At 39.7% G+C, this 13,919-nt stretch overlaps 2 protein-coding genes and 4 non-coding genes across 6 annotated transcripts; all 6 read right to left on the bottom strand.

Moving 5' to 3' along the window:
• Positions 1 to 214: 214 nt before the first annotated feature.
• Positions 215 to 6,090, bottom strand: LG09H18orf32 (linkage group 09 C18orf32 homolog). Its single transcript, XM_019721455.2, has 3 exons — positions 5,977 to 6,090; positions 2,386 to 2,580; positions 215 to 1,142 (listed from the first exon to the last, which is right to left on the bottom strand). Exons 2-3 carry the CDS (start codon positions 2,545 to 2,547, stop codon positions 1,077 to 1,079), a joined length of 228 nt encoding a protein of 75 aa, XP_019577014.1. The 5' UTR covers positions 2,548 to 2,580; positions 5,977 to 6,090; the 3' UTR covers positions 215 to 1,076.
• Positions 6,091 to 6,947: 857 nt separating this feature from the next.
• RPL17 (ribosomal protein L17) lies at positions 6,948 to 11,045 on the bottom strand. Its single transcript, XM_019721444.2, has 7 exons — positions 11,002 to 11,045; positions 10,116 to 10,168; positions 9,986 to 10,026; positions 9,161 to 9,295; positions 8,809 to 8,907; positions 7,972 to 8,163; positions 6,948 to 7,162 (listed from the first exon to the last, which is right to left on the bottom strand). The coding sequence occupies exons 2-7, from the start codon at positions 10,153 to 10,155 to the stop codon at positions 7,115 to 7,117; spliced, it is 555 nt and encodes a 184-aa protein (XP_019577003.1). The 5' UTR covers positions 10,156 to 10,168; positions 11,002 to 11,045; the 3' UTR covers positions 6,948 to 7,114.
• On the bottom strand, positions 7,857 to 7,920 carry LOC141567010 (small nucleolar RNA SNORD58). The gene has a single exon (XR_012489411.1). It is a non-coding gene; the product is annotated as a small nucleolar RNA SNORD58 (small nucleolar RNA).
• Positions 8,995 to 9,059, bottom strand: LOC141567009 (small nucleolar RNA SNORD58). The gene has a single exon (XR_012489410.1). It is a non-coding gene; the product is annotated as a small nucleolar RNA SNORD58 (small nucleolar RNA).
• On the bottom strand, positions 9,848 to 9,913 carry LOC141567012 (small nucleolar RNA SNORD58). The gene has a single exon (XR_012489413.1). It is a non-coding gene; the product is annotated as a small nucleolar RNA SNORD58 (small nucleolar RNA).
• Positions 10,252 to 10,317, bottom strand: LOC141567011 (small nucleolar RNA SNORD58). The gene has a single exon (XR_012489412.1). It is a non-coding gene; the product is annotated as a small nucleolar RNA SNORD58 (small nucleolar RNA).
• Positions 11,046 to 13,919: the final 2,874 nt, after the last annotated feature.

Here is a 13,919-nt window from a genome sequence, read left to right as displayed (position 1 = left end):
ACAAAGCTAAAAAGCTCAGGACCCAGGACTTCATTGGAGACTCAAAGGCAGGAGTCCCTTTTAGCCTCTCCCTGCTTCAGAGGGAATAAATACTATATAAAGACATAGCTCATCAGCTCTGAACATTTACAGGTCCCCAAAGTGAAGCAGCCCAGGGATGAAAGACGATGTATAGGCCCAGGCCAGCAAAGAAATGTCAATCATGACACTGCTGTTGAAAACCACTAGGTTTTATTTTAGAGTGTCTTGTTATGCAACAATAAATAACTGATACACTTTATTCTTTAAAAAAAGAAAAATAATTATTTTCTCACAACTATCCAGATGCCATCACATTATTATAATTCTGTTTTCTGATATGGTAAAAAATGTCCCTTCTAAAAAATATTTAAACTTAAAAAAAAAAAAAAGGAACCACAAGCTAACTTGAATATTTAATATTTTATAGGAATAGAAGGAATGCAACAAGGATTAGAATTTTATAATATACATTAGATATTTATATAAAAGGTGTTACATTTTTCAAAGAAATTCCCCCTATTTGCCTGTCTTTGCTATCTTCCTTAGAGCATTAAACAGTAATTACTACTCTATACATAAACCCCTCCATTGTGTTGGGCAGTAATTATAACTTTACGTTTCAAGTCATCATCACCTCCAAACACTCTCTTTCGTTTCACTGCACAGTCTCACTGTACTGTGTCACAGTAAAAATGTACTCTGCTCAAATCTGAAGAGCCTGAACAAAAGCGAGAGGCCCGAGGATATTTAGGTACTGATTTAGTAACAGTGTCCACTGGCACAAACCTTCCATTTATTCATATTACTAAGACCGTAATAATAGAAATGAAAGCTACTCTAATGAAAAAGGGAATTCAGAAATGAGATAATTAAATATAACTAAATACATTTTAAATACAAATACCATGTATTTCCTGATTAGTGTCAGGTAAATATCTCAACTATCTATCCCAAATTCTGGTCTAAGAGAAAAAGGTCAGAGACAATTACAAAGAAGGTGCTTCAGATTATCAGGTCCATTTTGAAAACAATGAGGTCCTCTGGGACAATCACTTTTAGTCTTTCTTTTTATCAGAGATTTCTGTTGGTCCTTTTGATGGTAATCCATTTATGTCTGCATCCTAAAATGAAAAACCATTTTAGATATTACAACTGAAAAACACTCATTATAGATCTTTTCTTTAAAAACAGACTACAAACTTCAGAATGAAAAAACTCTGCTTCCAGACAAGGGCAAGACGGCTCAGTACAGTTGAACACAATCGAAGTTAAACATAACAAACACCAATGCAAAACACAATAGGTTGTCTTTTAAATACTCATTAAAAAAAAAAAATTTGTTAAAAGAAACTCTCTATGACCCTTCCAATTATATCTCCTACCAATGTTATTAATCAGTGAAACTGGCTTATTTTAGTATCATCTCTTCTTGAATCCATTAGCTCTTTACTATTACTCTTATCAGCCAGAAAATACTGGTTATTACCCTGTTTCCCTCTAAATAAGACCTAGCCAGACAATCAGCTCTAATGCGTCTTTTGAAGCAAAAATTAATATAAGACCCGGTCTTTTACTATAAGACCGGGTTTTATATTAAATTTTTTTTTTTTTTTTTAAAGATTTTTACTGGGGAAGGGGAATAGGACTTTATTGGGGAACAGTGCATACTTCCAGGACTTTTTTCCAAGTCAAGTTGTTGTCCTTTCAGTCTTAGTTGTGGTGGGCGCAGCTCAGCTCCAAGTCCAGTTGCTGTTACTAGTTGCAGGCCCGGGGCGCAGCCCACCATCCCTTGTGGGAGTCTAACTGGCAACCTTGCAGTTGAGAGAACGCGCTCCAAATAACTGAGCCATCCGGGAGGCAGCTCAGCTCAAGGTGCTGTGTTCAATCGTAGTTGCAGGGAGCGGAGCCAACCATCCCTTGTGGGACTCAAGGAAATTGAACCGGCAGCCTTGTGGTTGAGAGCCCAGTGGCCCATGTGGGAATCGAACCGGCAGCCTTCGGAGTTAAGAGCATGGAGCTCTAACCGCCTGAGCCACCAAGGCGGGCCCCTTTATATTAATTTTTGCTCCAAAAGACGCAATAGAGCTGATTGTACGGCTAGGACTTATTTTCAGGGAAACATGTTATCATGGCCATAAGGCAAGGAGCAAATGCATTAATTAGAGGCCTAGTTTAAAACCTTGGTTTAAACCAAACATTAAATTACTTATTAAAAATAAAAACTCCAAACCCCGTTTTAGAAAAGGAAATTAAGACACATTAATGAAGCTTCTGGTTCCAAGAACTCGTCTTTCCAAAAGCCAAGTATTTTATCCTGCCACCCCTCACCTCCCCCTCTCATTCAGGGTGTTTTAATGTACTTACCTTAAAATCTAGTTTGCCTTTGTTTTTGTCATTGGATTCTGTAACTTTTCTAGGCCACATACGACTAACAAAGGGGGAAATCAGAGGGTATAGGTATGGCTCCAGGAACTTTTTGTAGACCCAGAGCAGAACTGGAATGACGATACAAGGAATGCACACCATCGTCCCAGGCTTGAGCTCTTGAACTGTTGGTATCTGTGAAGGAAAAATAAGTTAGTTCATCACGGATTAATTAGACTGAAGGAATTTACCTAAATTAAGATATTTGAATGAACTATTTCTACATTGAAGGAAACATTTAGATCATACTACTAGCTAAAAGCAAGAGTATATTAAAAATGCTATCTGTAAGATAAAGGATAGGTAGTAGGCATGAAAATAATAGCAAGGTTCCTGCCTCCAAACCTCTCCAATCACTGCACGCCAACTATAAATTTAATGATAAAGACACCAACACTTGCTGGGTGCTAGGCAATTAAATGCTTTGCACATACAGTTGGCCCTCTGTATCCCTGGGTTTTGTATCCATGGAGTCAACAAACCTCAAACTGAAAATATCTGAGGAAATTAAAAATCCCATAAAGTTCCAAAAAGCAAAACTTGAATTTGCCAAGCACTTCGCTGAACCATGCAAATGAAGTGATGCAGGTATACTCTAGCCTATATACGTATACTGCACCATTTTATACAAGGGACTCGAGCATCCAGAGATTTTGATATGGGAGGGGTGTGGCGGTGGGGTGCCCTGGAAATAATCCCTTGGGGATATTGAGGGACAACTGTGTAACTCATTTAATCCTCAACCCAGTGAGGCTGGGTACCCTTGCTATCTCAACTTACGGATAAAGAAAAGGAGGCACAAAACATTAAGGAATTTGGTAATTATGACTTATACTCCAGTTTAGTGTGAATATAAGGGCCTAATCTAATTATCTTCAGGGATTGACAGTATCAATTAGCCAAATCTACAATATTAAGGGCAAATCTTGTAATATGGAACTCTCTAAAATAGCACATTGGAAGACCTCTAGGCTGCAAACCGGCTGGACTTTCCCCGGCAACAATTCTCCTTTGTCTTTTTAATGACAATTAAGGTATACTGAGTAATAATAATAATAAAAATAATTAGTATTATTGTTATAAGCAAATTGTCCATCTTCAAAAATTAACACTTTTAATTTCCCTGATTAGAAATTATCTTGGAATTTCTCAAAATCACCAGTTTCTTGAAAAAGAACCAATATTACTTCCACAATATACTATTAAACCAAAGACTTCTTATATTTAAAGTAATTTTTAATCCCTTAGACTAGATCTTAGAAACTACGATGCTTCAGGACAGTGCATAAGGCTAGTAAATCAGGATATGTATTAAAATTTCTTATTTTCAAACTATTGTAAATTAAGTACTATTTGATGGCGAATTAGTCAGCATCATGACTACATTAGGCAATTTAAAATTATTCACAATAGAAGTGAACAATGGTATAGACAATTCGATCTTAGTATGGCTTTGAAAAGAATTACAAGAGCTATAAACAAAAATCTACATGTACATCAATGAATGACCACCTATTTTATGACTCATAACTGGGTTCTTTAAAAAAAGTCCCCTACTCAAATTAAAATAACAATTTACCAAAATAGTTTGTTCCAAAAATTTGGAGAACAAATTTTCTGATTAAAATAAACCCAACGAGTGGTGAGTCTTTTTCACCATTTTTCAAGGAATCGTTATTTTTGGCCATAGACATTTAGAATCTGAAGAGACTTAAGAGGTGGTCTGGCTTAAGTCTTGCATACCCTTACAGGTACCACAGAATAGTGACCAAGCAGACTGACAGCTGCCTGCATTTGGGACCTGCTTTCACCATTTTCTAGATGGTGTCTTTTGGCAAATTATTTAACCAGCCTTAATTCTCTCAGGTGTAAAATGAAAACAGTAATAGTACCGGTCTCACAGGGATGCAGTGTGGATTAGTAAATTAATATGCACACAAAGCTCAGAAGAGTACATAGATTAAGTGCTATGTGTTGTTACTGTAAAATCAACAAAAAAACATTCAAAAGTTGTGACCTGTCCAAAGTTCACACAGAGGTAACTAGTAACTAGAGTTGACTAAGACCAGAATTCCCTGTTCTGGTTTCCTAGCTCAAGGCTCTGGTCTTTGCTCCTTTCAAAAACACAGTGCTCACAATGGAATACTATTCGGCGGTAAGAAAAGATGAAATAGGACCATTTGCGACAACATGGATGGATCTTGAGATTATAATGCTAAGCGAAATAAGTCAGACAGAAAAAGCAGAGAGTCATATGATTTCACTGATATGTGGTATATAAACCAAAAACAACAAAAGAACAAGACAAACAAAGAAACAAAAACTCATAGACACAGACAATAGTTTACTGGTTACCAGAGGGTAAGGGGTGGGGTGGGGGGTGGGAGATGAGGGTAAGGGGGATCAAATATATGGTGATGGAAGGAGAACTGACTCTGGGTGGTGAACACACAGTGGATTTACAGATGATGTAATACAGAATTGTACACCTGAAATCTATGTAATTTTACTAACAATTGTCACCCCAATAAACTTTAATTTAAAAAAACAACAACAAAAAAACCCCATAGTGATCATGTTATTCCCCTCCCACTAAACCTTCAAAACCAACTAAACCTTCAAAACAATGGCAGTGCTCTGAGCACTAGGCTAAGTTGATGACTGGCAATCCTTCCATCATAAAGATTCATTTTTACCTACTTATAATTGTTGTGTTTTAAGTTCGTATTCATTGTTTTAAAGAAACTCTCAAGAACAAATACTACTAATCACTTTTGTCATAATTATGGCTTTTTAGCTCTCTTCAGAATGAAGCTACTGTATTTTCTCTCTTAATCTTCATAATAATTCTTCAGTGAGTTATTTTACTTCATACATGTGGAAACTGTGGCTTAGAAAGATCCAGAAGGTGGTTATGATAAATTGATAAAATTGTCATCTCACTCTTTCTAAGCCAAGGCTCAGATATTACAACAAAGCGAGAAAACTGGATTTAAACTGTTGGGAGAGTTTTCTTTCATTCGATTTAGTCCAATATAACAAGAGAGAAAAAGGTTGAGGCTCTGTCAGAAATTGTGCAGAAGCGGAATGCCACCTCCCTTTAGTCACCCAGCTCGGCGTATCATTTTACTGGAGACAAAAGAGAGCAGGACACCTTGGGTCAAAGACAACGACTGAAAACACAGGAGAGAATAAGGGCGAACGGTGAAGATAACAGAAAAGCGAAGAAGCCAACAATTCAGGCCAAAGAAGACAATAAACGGATACAAAGGGAGAGTCGAAACGGAGACCAGGAGGGTGGGAGGACACAGACGGAGATGAAGGGCGAGGGAGGCGGGCAGGAGGGCAGGTGGCAGGCGGACGAAGCGGGGTACACCGTGCGAGCGCAGGACCGCGCGGGGCCAGCGCAGGAGACACGACCGGGCTGGGCTCGGTCAGGGAGGCGCGGCCGGAGCCTGCAGAGCAGCCGGACCGCGCCGAGACCACTGCCCTTTCCCGCCCCGAACCCCCAGCCAGAATGCCCGAGCTCACCCGCGACCACCAAGCCCAAAGGGAAATGTCCGCACTTCCGCTGGGAGGGACGTGCTACAGCGGAGCCAATGGACACCTCAAAGGGGGCCGACAAAGACGTGCCTACGTCACGCTGACGACGCACGGTACGTAACGGTGACGCCTCAGAGGGTACTGCCGCGCCCTCCCAAGCCCGGTGGCAACGCGCGGCGTGGCGCTTCCTTAGCTGGGGAACTTGAAATACGGATCCAGGAAAGAATGCCTGTGCCAATGGTTCATCCCAACAGGGAAAACTACTCCGCTTGCATGGGAACGTTAGACGTTTTAGAATGCACGTGTGGCTGAGCTCCTCTCTGTTAAAAGGGTCTTAAATCCAAAAGCGGTAAATTAAGGCAACTTTGAGTGCTAGAAGTGATACCACTTCACTCCCACTGAAATACCTATCAGTGAAGACGTGGAGAAACCGGAATCCTCAGGGCCAGTGGGATAAATGACACACCGCTTTAGAGGTTTCCATGACCCAACAGTTCCACTCTTGGCATATCCATGAGAACACGCCCACAAACCTATACACAAAGGTTTAGAGAAGCACTATCTGTTAGCTTTTAGAAAGCCCCAAATTGTCAGATTAAATGTTCGTACAAGTTGTTCATCAATAAAAAGTAGGTAAATACTGCACGGACGAACCCTGACAACATGCTAAGTGAAAGCCAGCAACAGGCCATATATTGTGATTTCATTTATGAAATGTGCAGAATGGGCCAATATATAGACTGAAATAGGACATCTGGATGGGAGTAACAGCTAACCTCTGGCAAAGTTCCTTTTTCGAATAATGAAAAGGTTCTCAAGTTGATTGTGGTGATACATAACTGAATACACTATGAGCCATTAACTGGTAAATTGAACAATGTGTTAAATCTCAAAGTGGCTGGAGAATCTTGGCCTTCCCCCACGTTCTAATTCCCTCTTAGACAAAAATCACCAAGACACTCAAAACAGCATGTTTATGAACCAAAATTAATGACGCAGGACACACAGTTTCTAATCAGAAGAAAACTGGTTTGCTCCATCTTGTGAGGACACTTGAATTATATTTACTAATAAAGACAACTAACATTTTGCTTTTCCTTTTGTTAGCATTTATTTGATGTTGAATTTACTCCCGGGCCATAAGTTTTTGTTTCTTCAGTTTCTTCTGGGAGATCTGGGGGAAGACAAAAAGGACTGTTAAGTTTCCTGAAAAAACTTATGTTACATGTTAAAGGAGTAGGTCATAGTTCAGTGAAAGAATTGGAAACTGCAACATAAAGGGAAAGTGTCTTTTTGTCATAGATTGTGGTATGGAGGGGAGGGACAGACAGGAGGAAAACAGAGTAAGCATGGGAGGAGCTGAAGACTCCAAGCAGGAAGACCAGCTGATAAGGATTAAGTGGCAGCAAGGATGGAGGATATTTAAATGACAGTATCAATGTAAGTGACAATCCATTAGGTTTAAAGGAAGGAGTCCAGAATCACTCCCAGTTTTATGGCTTAAAAAAATGAATTCAAACATGAAGACTATAGCCAAAACTGCTGTATGATACAAAGTTAACAGTAAATTAATACAGAAAATTTTTTTCCTTTTCTTATTTTATCTATGAGAACCTATTGTGGTAATCATTTCACAATGTATGTAAATCACCATCACACTGTACAGTGATACGCGTATGACAATTCTCAATAAAAAATTTAAAAAGAACCAAATGTAATTATTTCGTGATAACAGGATTAGACGCAAGGGGTCTTTTTTGGACATGCTGCATTTGAAGTGGCTATGGATACCTAGGTGGAGCCATCAGCAGATAATCATAGTTCTGCTGTACTGAATAGTACAAAGTTACCATCAGTCAACAAATGAGGTTGCTCAGAATAGTTTTCTTTCATGGTTACTCCAAAGGTGTCCTAAGTTAGTCATCACAGCAACCCCAAAACTAATATACAAAAATAAAACTGAGCAAAGACAAAATAATTTACCTTCTTCTTCTGAGCAACCTCCTCTTCTGGTTTCGGAACAATTTGTTCTTTTTCAGTGAGGATCATCTCAATGTGGCAGGGAGAGCTCATGTATGGATTAATCCGCCCGTGAGCTCTGTAAGTTCTGCGCCGCATCTTGGGAGCTTTGTTCACCTGGATGTGCTCAATGACCAGAGAGTCTACATCTAAGCCCTGGGAAGGGAGGGGGAACACAATTAGGTGACATCTCTACCTTAACACCATCACTGGAGAATTAAGTCCCTGCCTTAATGAAATCATTTTTGAAAGGCAATCCTTAAGCGTTTAAATAGCATATTTATTCAAGCAGTTGTTTTCACCTTTATTCTAAGTGTCCTTCCTTAAATGTAAGGTAACTACCAAAACTCAGTGCTAAGTGCATGTTAAAGGTCATTAAGAGAGTGAAGTTTCTGGACCTGGCAGTGTCAATTTCCAAGACTCGATGATAAACAAGATTTTGTCAGCATGGCTCAGGAACTAGAAGGGGTACAGCCAAAGACTGACCTATTACAAATTTTAGTTCTGGCCCAGATTTCAAAATGCCACAGGGTAATGAATAATGCCCTAGCTAAATGGATAAATCTGTGTTTTGTTGACTAAATCATTGTTTTAACTTCGAAGTGAAATTTAACATGTCTCTCTATCAAGAATGCAGGCAACAAACTACATTATCCATCAGTAAGGCAACCATTTTGGTTCAAGTATCTGTTCCACTGCAAGTGTTTTCCTGTTTGTGTAATAAATTTGAACAGCACCATTAATTGAACCACCATCCAAAAGCTGGATATATATATATAAAGATATTAATGTTTTGGGTACCTTAAGTTCAGCATTACTCTCTGCATTTTTAAGCATGTGCAGTAAAAATTCTGCACTCTTTTTGGGCCAACGACCCTGCGTCCAACCCCACTGTTTGGCCTGAAAGAAAACAAAGACAGGTTATTAGTCATTTCCCCCGATTCAAATCAAATGTCACAACCAAGATGACTTGTATTCAACATCAAGGTTGCTCAGAACATGTTTTTTTTCATGGTTAATCCAAAGGTGTCCTAAGATTGTCATCACAGCAACCAGAAACAGCCTGACAAAAGACAGATCTTAGCTATTCTTATCCCATCCCATTACTTTCCCTTACAATTTGTCTTTTCAAATAGCAACCATTCATTCTTACCTGGGCACATCTCCCAACTCCACCATTGTAACGACGGAATGGCACACATTGCTTTTGTAACGTGACATCCTTTAAATACTTGGTGGCTTTTCGGATATGCATCCCTTTGATGGCCTGGGCAGTTTCACGAGTGTTCTAAGTATAAAGAATATAAACTAGGAGTTAGCCATGTTAAAGGATCACAATTTTGAAATAAACACGAAATTCTCAAAATGTCAACATATACCAATAGCTAAAACCTTTCCACTCTTGGAAGGTGAGTTTAATAGTGAGAAAATATCTATGATTAAGAGCCAAGGAGGCATGGTTTAAAACTACAGAAACCAGGCAGCCGGTTGGCTTAGTTGGTTAGAGCGCAGTGCTAACACCAAGGCTGCAGGTTGAATTCCCACATGGGCCAGTGAGCTGTGCTCTCCACTAGTACTGTAGATTGAAAACAACCACTAGGCTTGGAGCTGATGGGTCCTGGAAAAATAGTTTCCCCAATTAAAAAAATAAACAAAACTAGGGAAACCTGTTCATTCCTGTAATGTTTTAATTCCATCATCTTGTAATTACAATTACGTGCCCTATGACTTAAAACTGTACACCAGGTTCTTAAGTAGTTCTACAGTAGTTTTTAACCCAATTCCACGTATCCTAAATCAAAGTACTCATCATACACCAATGATCAATACTTAAGACGTGGCTGCTCAGAAATGACTAATTTTCATGGTAAATCCAAAGGTGCCCTAAAAAAGCACATCACTGTAGCAACCTTTTCAGAATGGTTAAAAAAAAAAGTAACACCCAAATTGACTTTTAGCACATAACTGATTCACATACCTTAAAATGAACCCGTAGATTTGAACCTCTCGATTTACATGCTAAAAAACAGAGAACATTTTCGTTAATTTTGTGTTATCTTCTTGTTTCTTACCCCCAAATAAGAAATATGTATTTCTTGTTCACTTACATTTTGTGGGGTTCTCTGGGTCAAGCGAATAGCGAACCATTTTCAGAGATCACCTGGAAGGGAGCAGAGTAATTCTGTTAATACATATTTACAGTACCTTATATAGTATAAATTTCTATTAAATGCTGTATCAACGGCTGCTCAGAGAGTAATTGTTTTTATGATTAATCCAAAGGTGTCCTAAGAAATGCCATCATCGCAGCCATCCTTTTCTCTGTCCAGTGCTCTTTCCCTTTGCATCTACCATTGAGCACAGCACTGCGGATACCAGACTGGTGACACGGACTTCACCAGCCCTCTCACTCTTTGCAATACAGCCTGTGTCAATACTCGGGATCCTTCCGGCGTAAAATGACACTCACTGGCGTGGCAGAGCTCAACTACAGCCCTCTACAGAAACCCGCTTTACACATAGCTTCACAAGTAATGCCGTCTTTCCACACTTTGGGGTTTTAACCAATGCTAAACACTGGTCAATTTGAAACACTCATTTTCAAGTAAGTAAAGCCTCGACCCGACTTTATTCCCCCACAACTCTTCCTCGTTGCAGCCACACGCTCCGCGTATTCAGCCACCACTCACCGCGCGCGAGACACTGGATCTTCAGAGTAGGAGAGGGGACCGACCACGGGCTGCCCGCACCCCCTAAGCCCCCATTCCCGCCCATCGCGCCCCTCTTTGCGCCGCAAAGGCCGCACAGCCCCGGCGCGCTAAGTCGGGCGCTCCGACACGTCCCCCCGCACAGGGGGACACTGCCCTCAGCGAGGCATCAATAACCGCAATAATTCTCCTCTCGGGGGCCTCGAGATTTGCGCCCCCGAGGCCAGGATGGCGACGATGACGGGACGATTCAACATTCAGAGAGAAATACCTAAGAACCACTCACCTCAGGCCGCTTTCGGGAAGAGGAAGAGCGGGGGCTTCTGGGAGAATTCAGGAGAACTCGACCTCTCGCGAGATTTTCAGCCGAAGAAACGAGATTTGAAGAGGGGAGATGGGCGGAGAAGAAAGGGAGTATGGAATAGGTTTTAGAAGATCTGAAAACGAATTGCCGACTTAGGGACTGTCTCAAAATTCTCCTTTTTTTTTTTGTATCCAGAAATACAGGTACTGGGAATTTTAAACGTCAATCAATTAAAAACAGGTCTGTAGTTCTAGGACAGGATCACGTATTATTAGATATAGAGAAGACGTTTATTCGTCAACATTCGTTAGGTTTGAATATGTGATTATGTATCCCTGACAGTGATTTGTAAATGGACAATTAAGAAGAAACAAAAGATGGGATATAATTATGGTAATCAAAAAAGTTTCAGGATGAGAATTTCACCCAATCAATCGTACTGTAACCTGTGTAAAGAATGTGCTAACTCTAGGGTCTGGTTCAGGAGTAGAATCTTATTCCCAGTGCCACTTTTTGATCTTCATCGGGTGGGAAAAAACCCTTGGGCATTTCCTTCCCTTTCATTGTTTAAGTTATTGGTGGTGTAACTTTAGGTTTTCTATTTCATGGCGCTATTACTCTAGGCAGATTCAAACTCCAAGTGAATGGACTCTGCTGGACAACGTTCTACATACTTGATTCCTTGACCTCTATTGTGGAGACTTCAGTCCCAGGTCCTCTTCTGGACTCCCATTGCCAAATGATGGATTTCACGGTCTTTCCTCAGTAATTGCCATCCTTCACATCTTCCATCACAGGCTGAGAACTCCCAAATTAATATCTCCACTCCACATCTCTCTCCTGAGCTAGCCCCAGGTATCAAACAGCTCCTGGGACATCTTTCTCGGAGGACCCCACAAATATTTGAAACCTGAAGTGTTCTTAAACAGAATTAATCTTCTCCCCCAGTTTCTTGTCTTCTGTTGGATAATAATAATAATAATAATAATAATAACAACAACAGCCAATGCTTTACAAAGCTTACTAAGTTCCAAGCACTATTCCAGTGCTTTTGCATGCATTTCCTTAATTAATCCTTAGGACAATTGTAGAAAGAGATATTACTATCATTTCCATTCTATAAATGTTGAGGTTGAGGCACAGAGAAATGAAAGAACTTTCTCCAAAGTACCACAGCTCAGAAGTGACATCCTGAATCAAAGGCAAGCCCCAGTGCATGGCCCTGTAGCTTCTCGTACGCCTAAATTCTTAAACCAGAACGCTAGAAGACAATTTCTTTTTCTGTCTTGGCACACACAAATACTTAACAAAATCTATATTACTGCTAGAACCTTCGAAGTGGTCTTTTTGCCTTTATTTTTCCCCACTCTAATGTATTCTCCATATTCCTGACAGAATCATTTTTCTAAAACAGCTGCCAAAATGATCATGTTGTTTTTCAGGCTCCCTTTTTTTCTTTGTATCCAGAAATACAGGCACTGGGAATTTCAAACGTCAATCAATTAAAAACAGGTCTGTAGTTCTAGGACAGGATCACGTATTATTAGCTATAGAGAAGACATTTATTCGTCAACATTCGTTAGGTTTGATTATGTGATTATGTATCCCTGAAAGTGATTTGTAAATGGACAATTAAGAAGAAACAAAAGATGGGATATAATTATGGTAATCAAAAAAGTTTCAGGATAAGAATTTCACCCAATCAATCGTACTGTAACCTGTGTAAAGAATGTGCTAACTCTAGGGTCTGGTTCAGGAGCAGAATCTTATTCCCAGTGCCACTTTTTTATCTTCATCGGGTGGAAAAAAACCCTTGGGCATTTCCTTCCCTTTCATTGTTTAAGTTATTGGCGTGTAACTTTAGGTTTTCTATTTCATGGCGCTATTACTCTAGGCAGATTCAAACTCCAAGTGAATGGACTCTGGACAACGTTCTACATACTTGATTCCTTGACCTCTATTGTGGAGACTTCAGTCCCAGGTCCTCTTCTGGACTCCCATTGCCAAATGATGGATTTCACGGTCTTTCCTCAGTAGTTGCCATCCTTCACATCTTCCATCACAGGCTGAGAACTCCCAAATTAATATCTCCACTCCACATCTCTCTCCTGAGCTAGCCCCAGGTATCAAACAGTTCCTGGGACATCTTTCTTGGAGGACCCCACAAATATTTGAAACCTGAAGTGTTCTTAAACAGAATTAATCTTCTCCCCCAGTTTCTTGTCTTCTGTTGAATAATAATAATAATAATAATAATAATAATAATAATAATAATAAACAGCCAATGCTTTACAAAGCTTACTAAGTTCCAAGCACTATTCCAGTGCTTTTGCATGCATTTCCTTAATTAATCCTTAGGACAACTGTAGAAAGAGATATTACTATCGTTTCCATTCTATAAATGTTGAAGTTGAGGCACAGAGAAATGAAAGAACTTTCTCCCAAGTACCACAGCTCAGAAGTGACATCCTGAAGCAAAGGCAAACCCCAGTGCATGACCCCGTAGCTTCTCTGTACGCCTAAATTCTTAAACCAGAAAGCTAGAAGACAATTTCTTTTTCTGTCTTGGCACACACAAATACTTAACAAAATCTATATTACTGCTAGAACCTTCTAAGTGGTATTTTTGCCTTTATTTTTCCCCACTCTAATGTATTCTCCATATTCCTGACAGAATCATTTTTCTAAAACAGCTGCCAAAATGATCATGTTGTTTTTCAGGCTCCCTTTTTTTTTTTTTTTTTTTTGGTGGTTCCTGTTTCAAATTCCTGGGGATGAATTAAGAGCCCTCTGTGACCTGGCCTGTGCCTTCCTCATTCCTTATCCTTTCTTTCTCCTTCCCCTATACACTCCAGGAATATTCTCTCTGATTTTAGGGTGATATCAAATCTATGGTTAAA

Source organism: Rhinolophus sinicus, linkage group LG09 (genome assembly GCF_036562045.2).
Source record: "Rhinolophus sinicus isolate RSC01 linkage group LG09, ASM3656204v1, whole genome shotgun sequence".
NCBI lineage: Eukaryota > Metazoa > Chordata > Mammalia > Chiroptera > Rhinolophidae > Rhinolophus > Rhinolophus sinicus.
This window is presented reverse-complemented; position numbering and strand designations above follow the sequence as displayed.

Bases quoted from the DNA above. Each gene is read 5' to 3' on its own strand.
- LG09H18orf32 (XM_019721455.2), bottom strand. From the start codon at position 2,547: ATGGTGTGCATTCCTTGTATCGTCATTCCAGTTCTGCTCTGGGTCTAC. The intron at 1,143-2,385 runs GTAAGTACATTA...TTTTCATTTTAG, and splicing joins AAGGCAAACTAGATTTTAAG to GATGCAGACATAAATGGATT.
- RPL17 (XM_019721444.2), bottom strand. From the start codon at position 10,155: ATGGTTCGCTATTCGCTTGACCCAGAGAACCCCACAAAAT. The intron at 10,027-10,115 runs GTAAGTGAACAA...TCTGTTTTTTAG, and splicing joins CCCAGAGAACCCCACAAAAT to CATGTAAATCGAGAGGTTCA. The intron at 9,296-9,985 runs GTATGTGAATCA...CTTTATACTTAG, and splicing joins ATCTACGGGTTCATTTTAAG to AACACTCGTGAAACTGCCCA.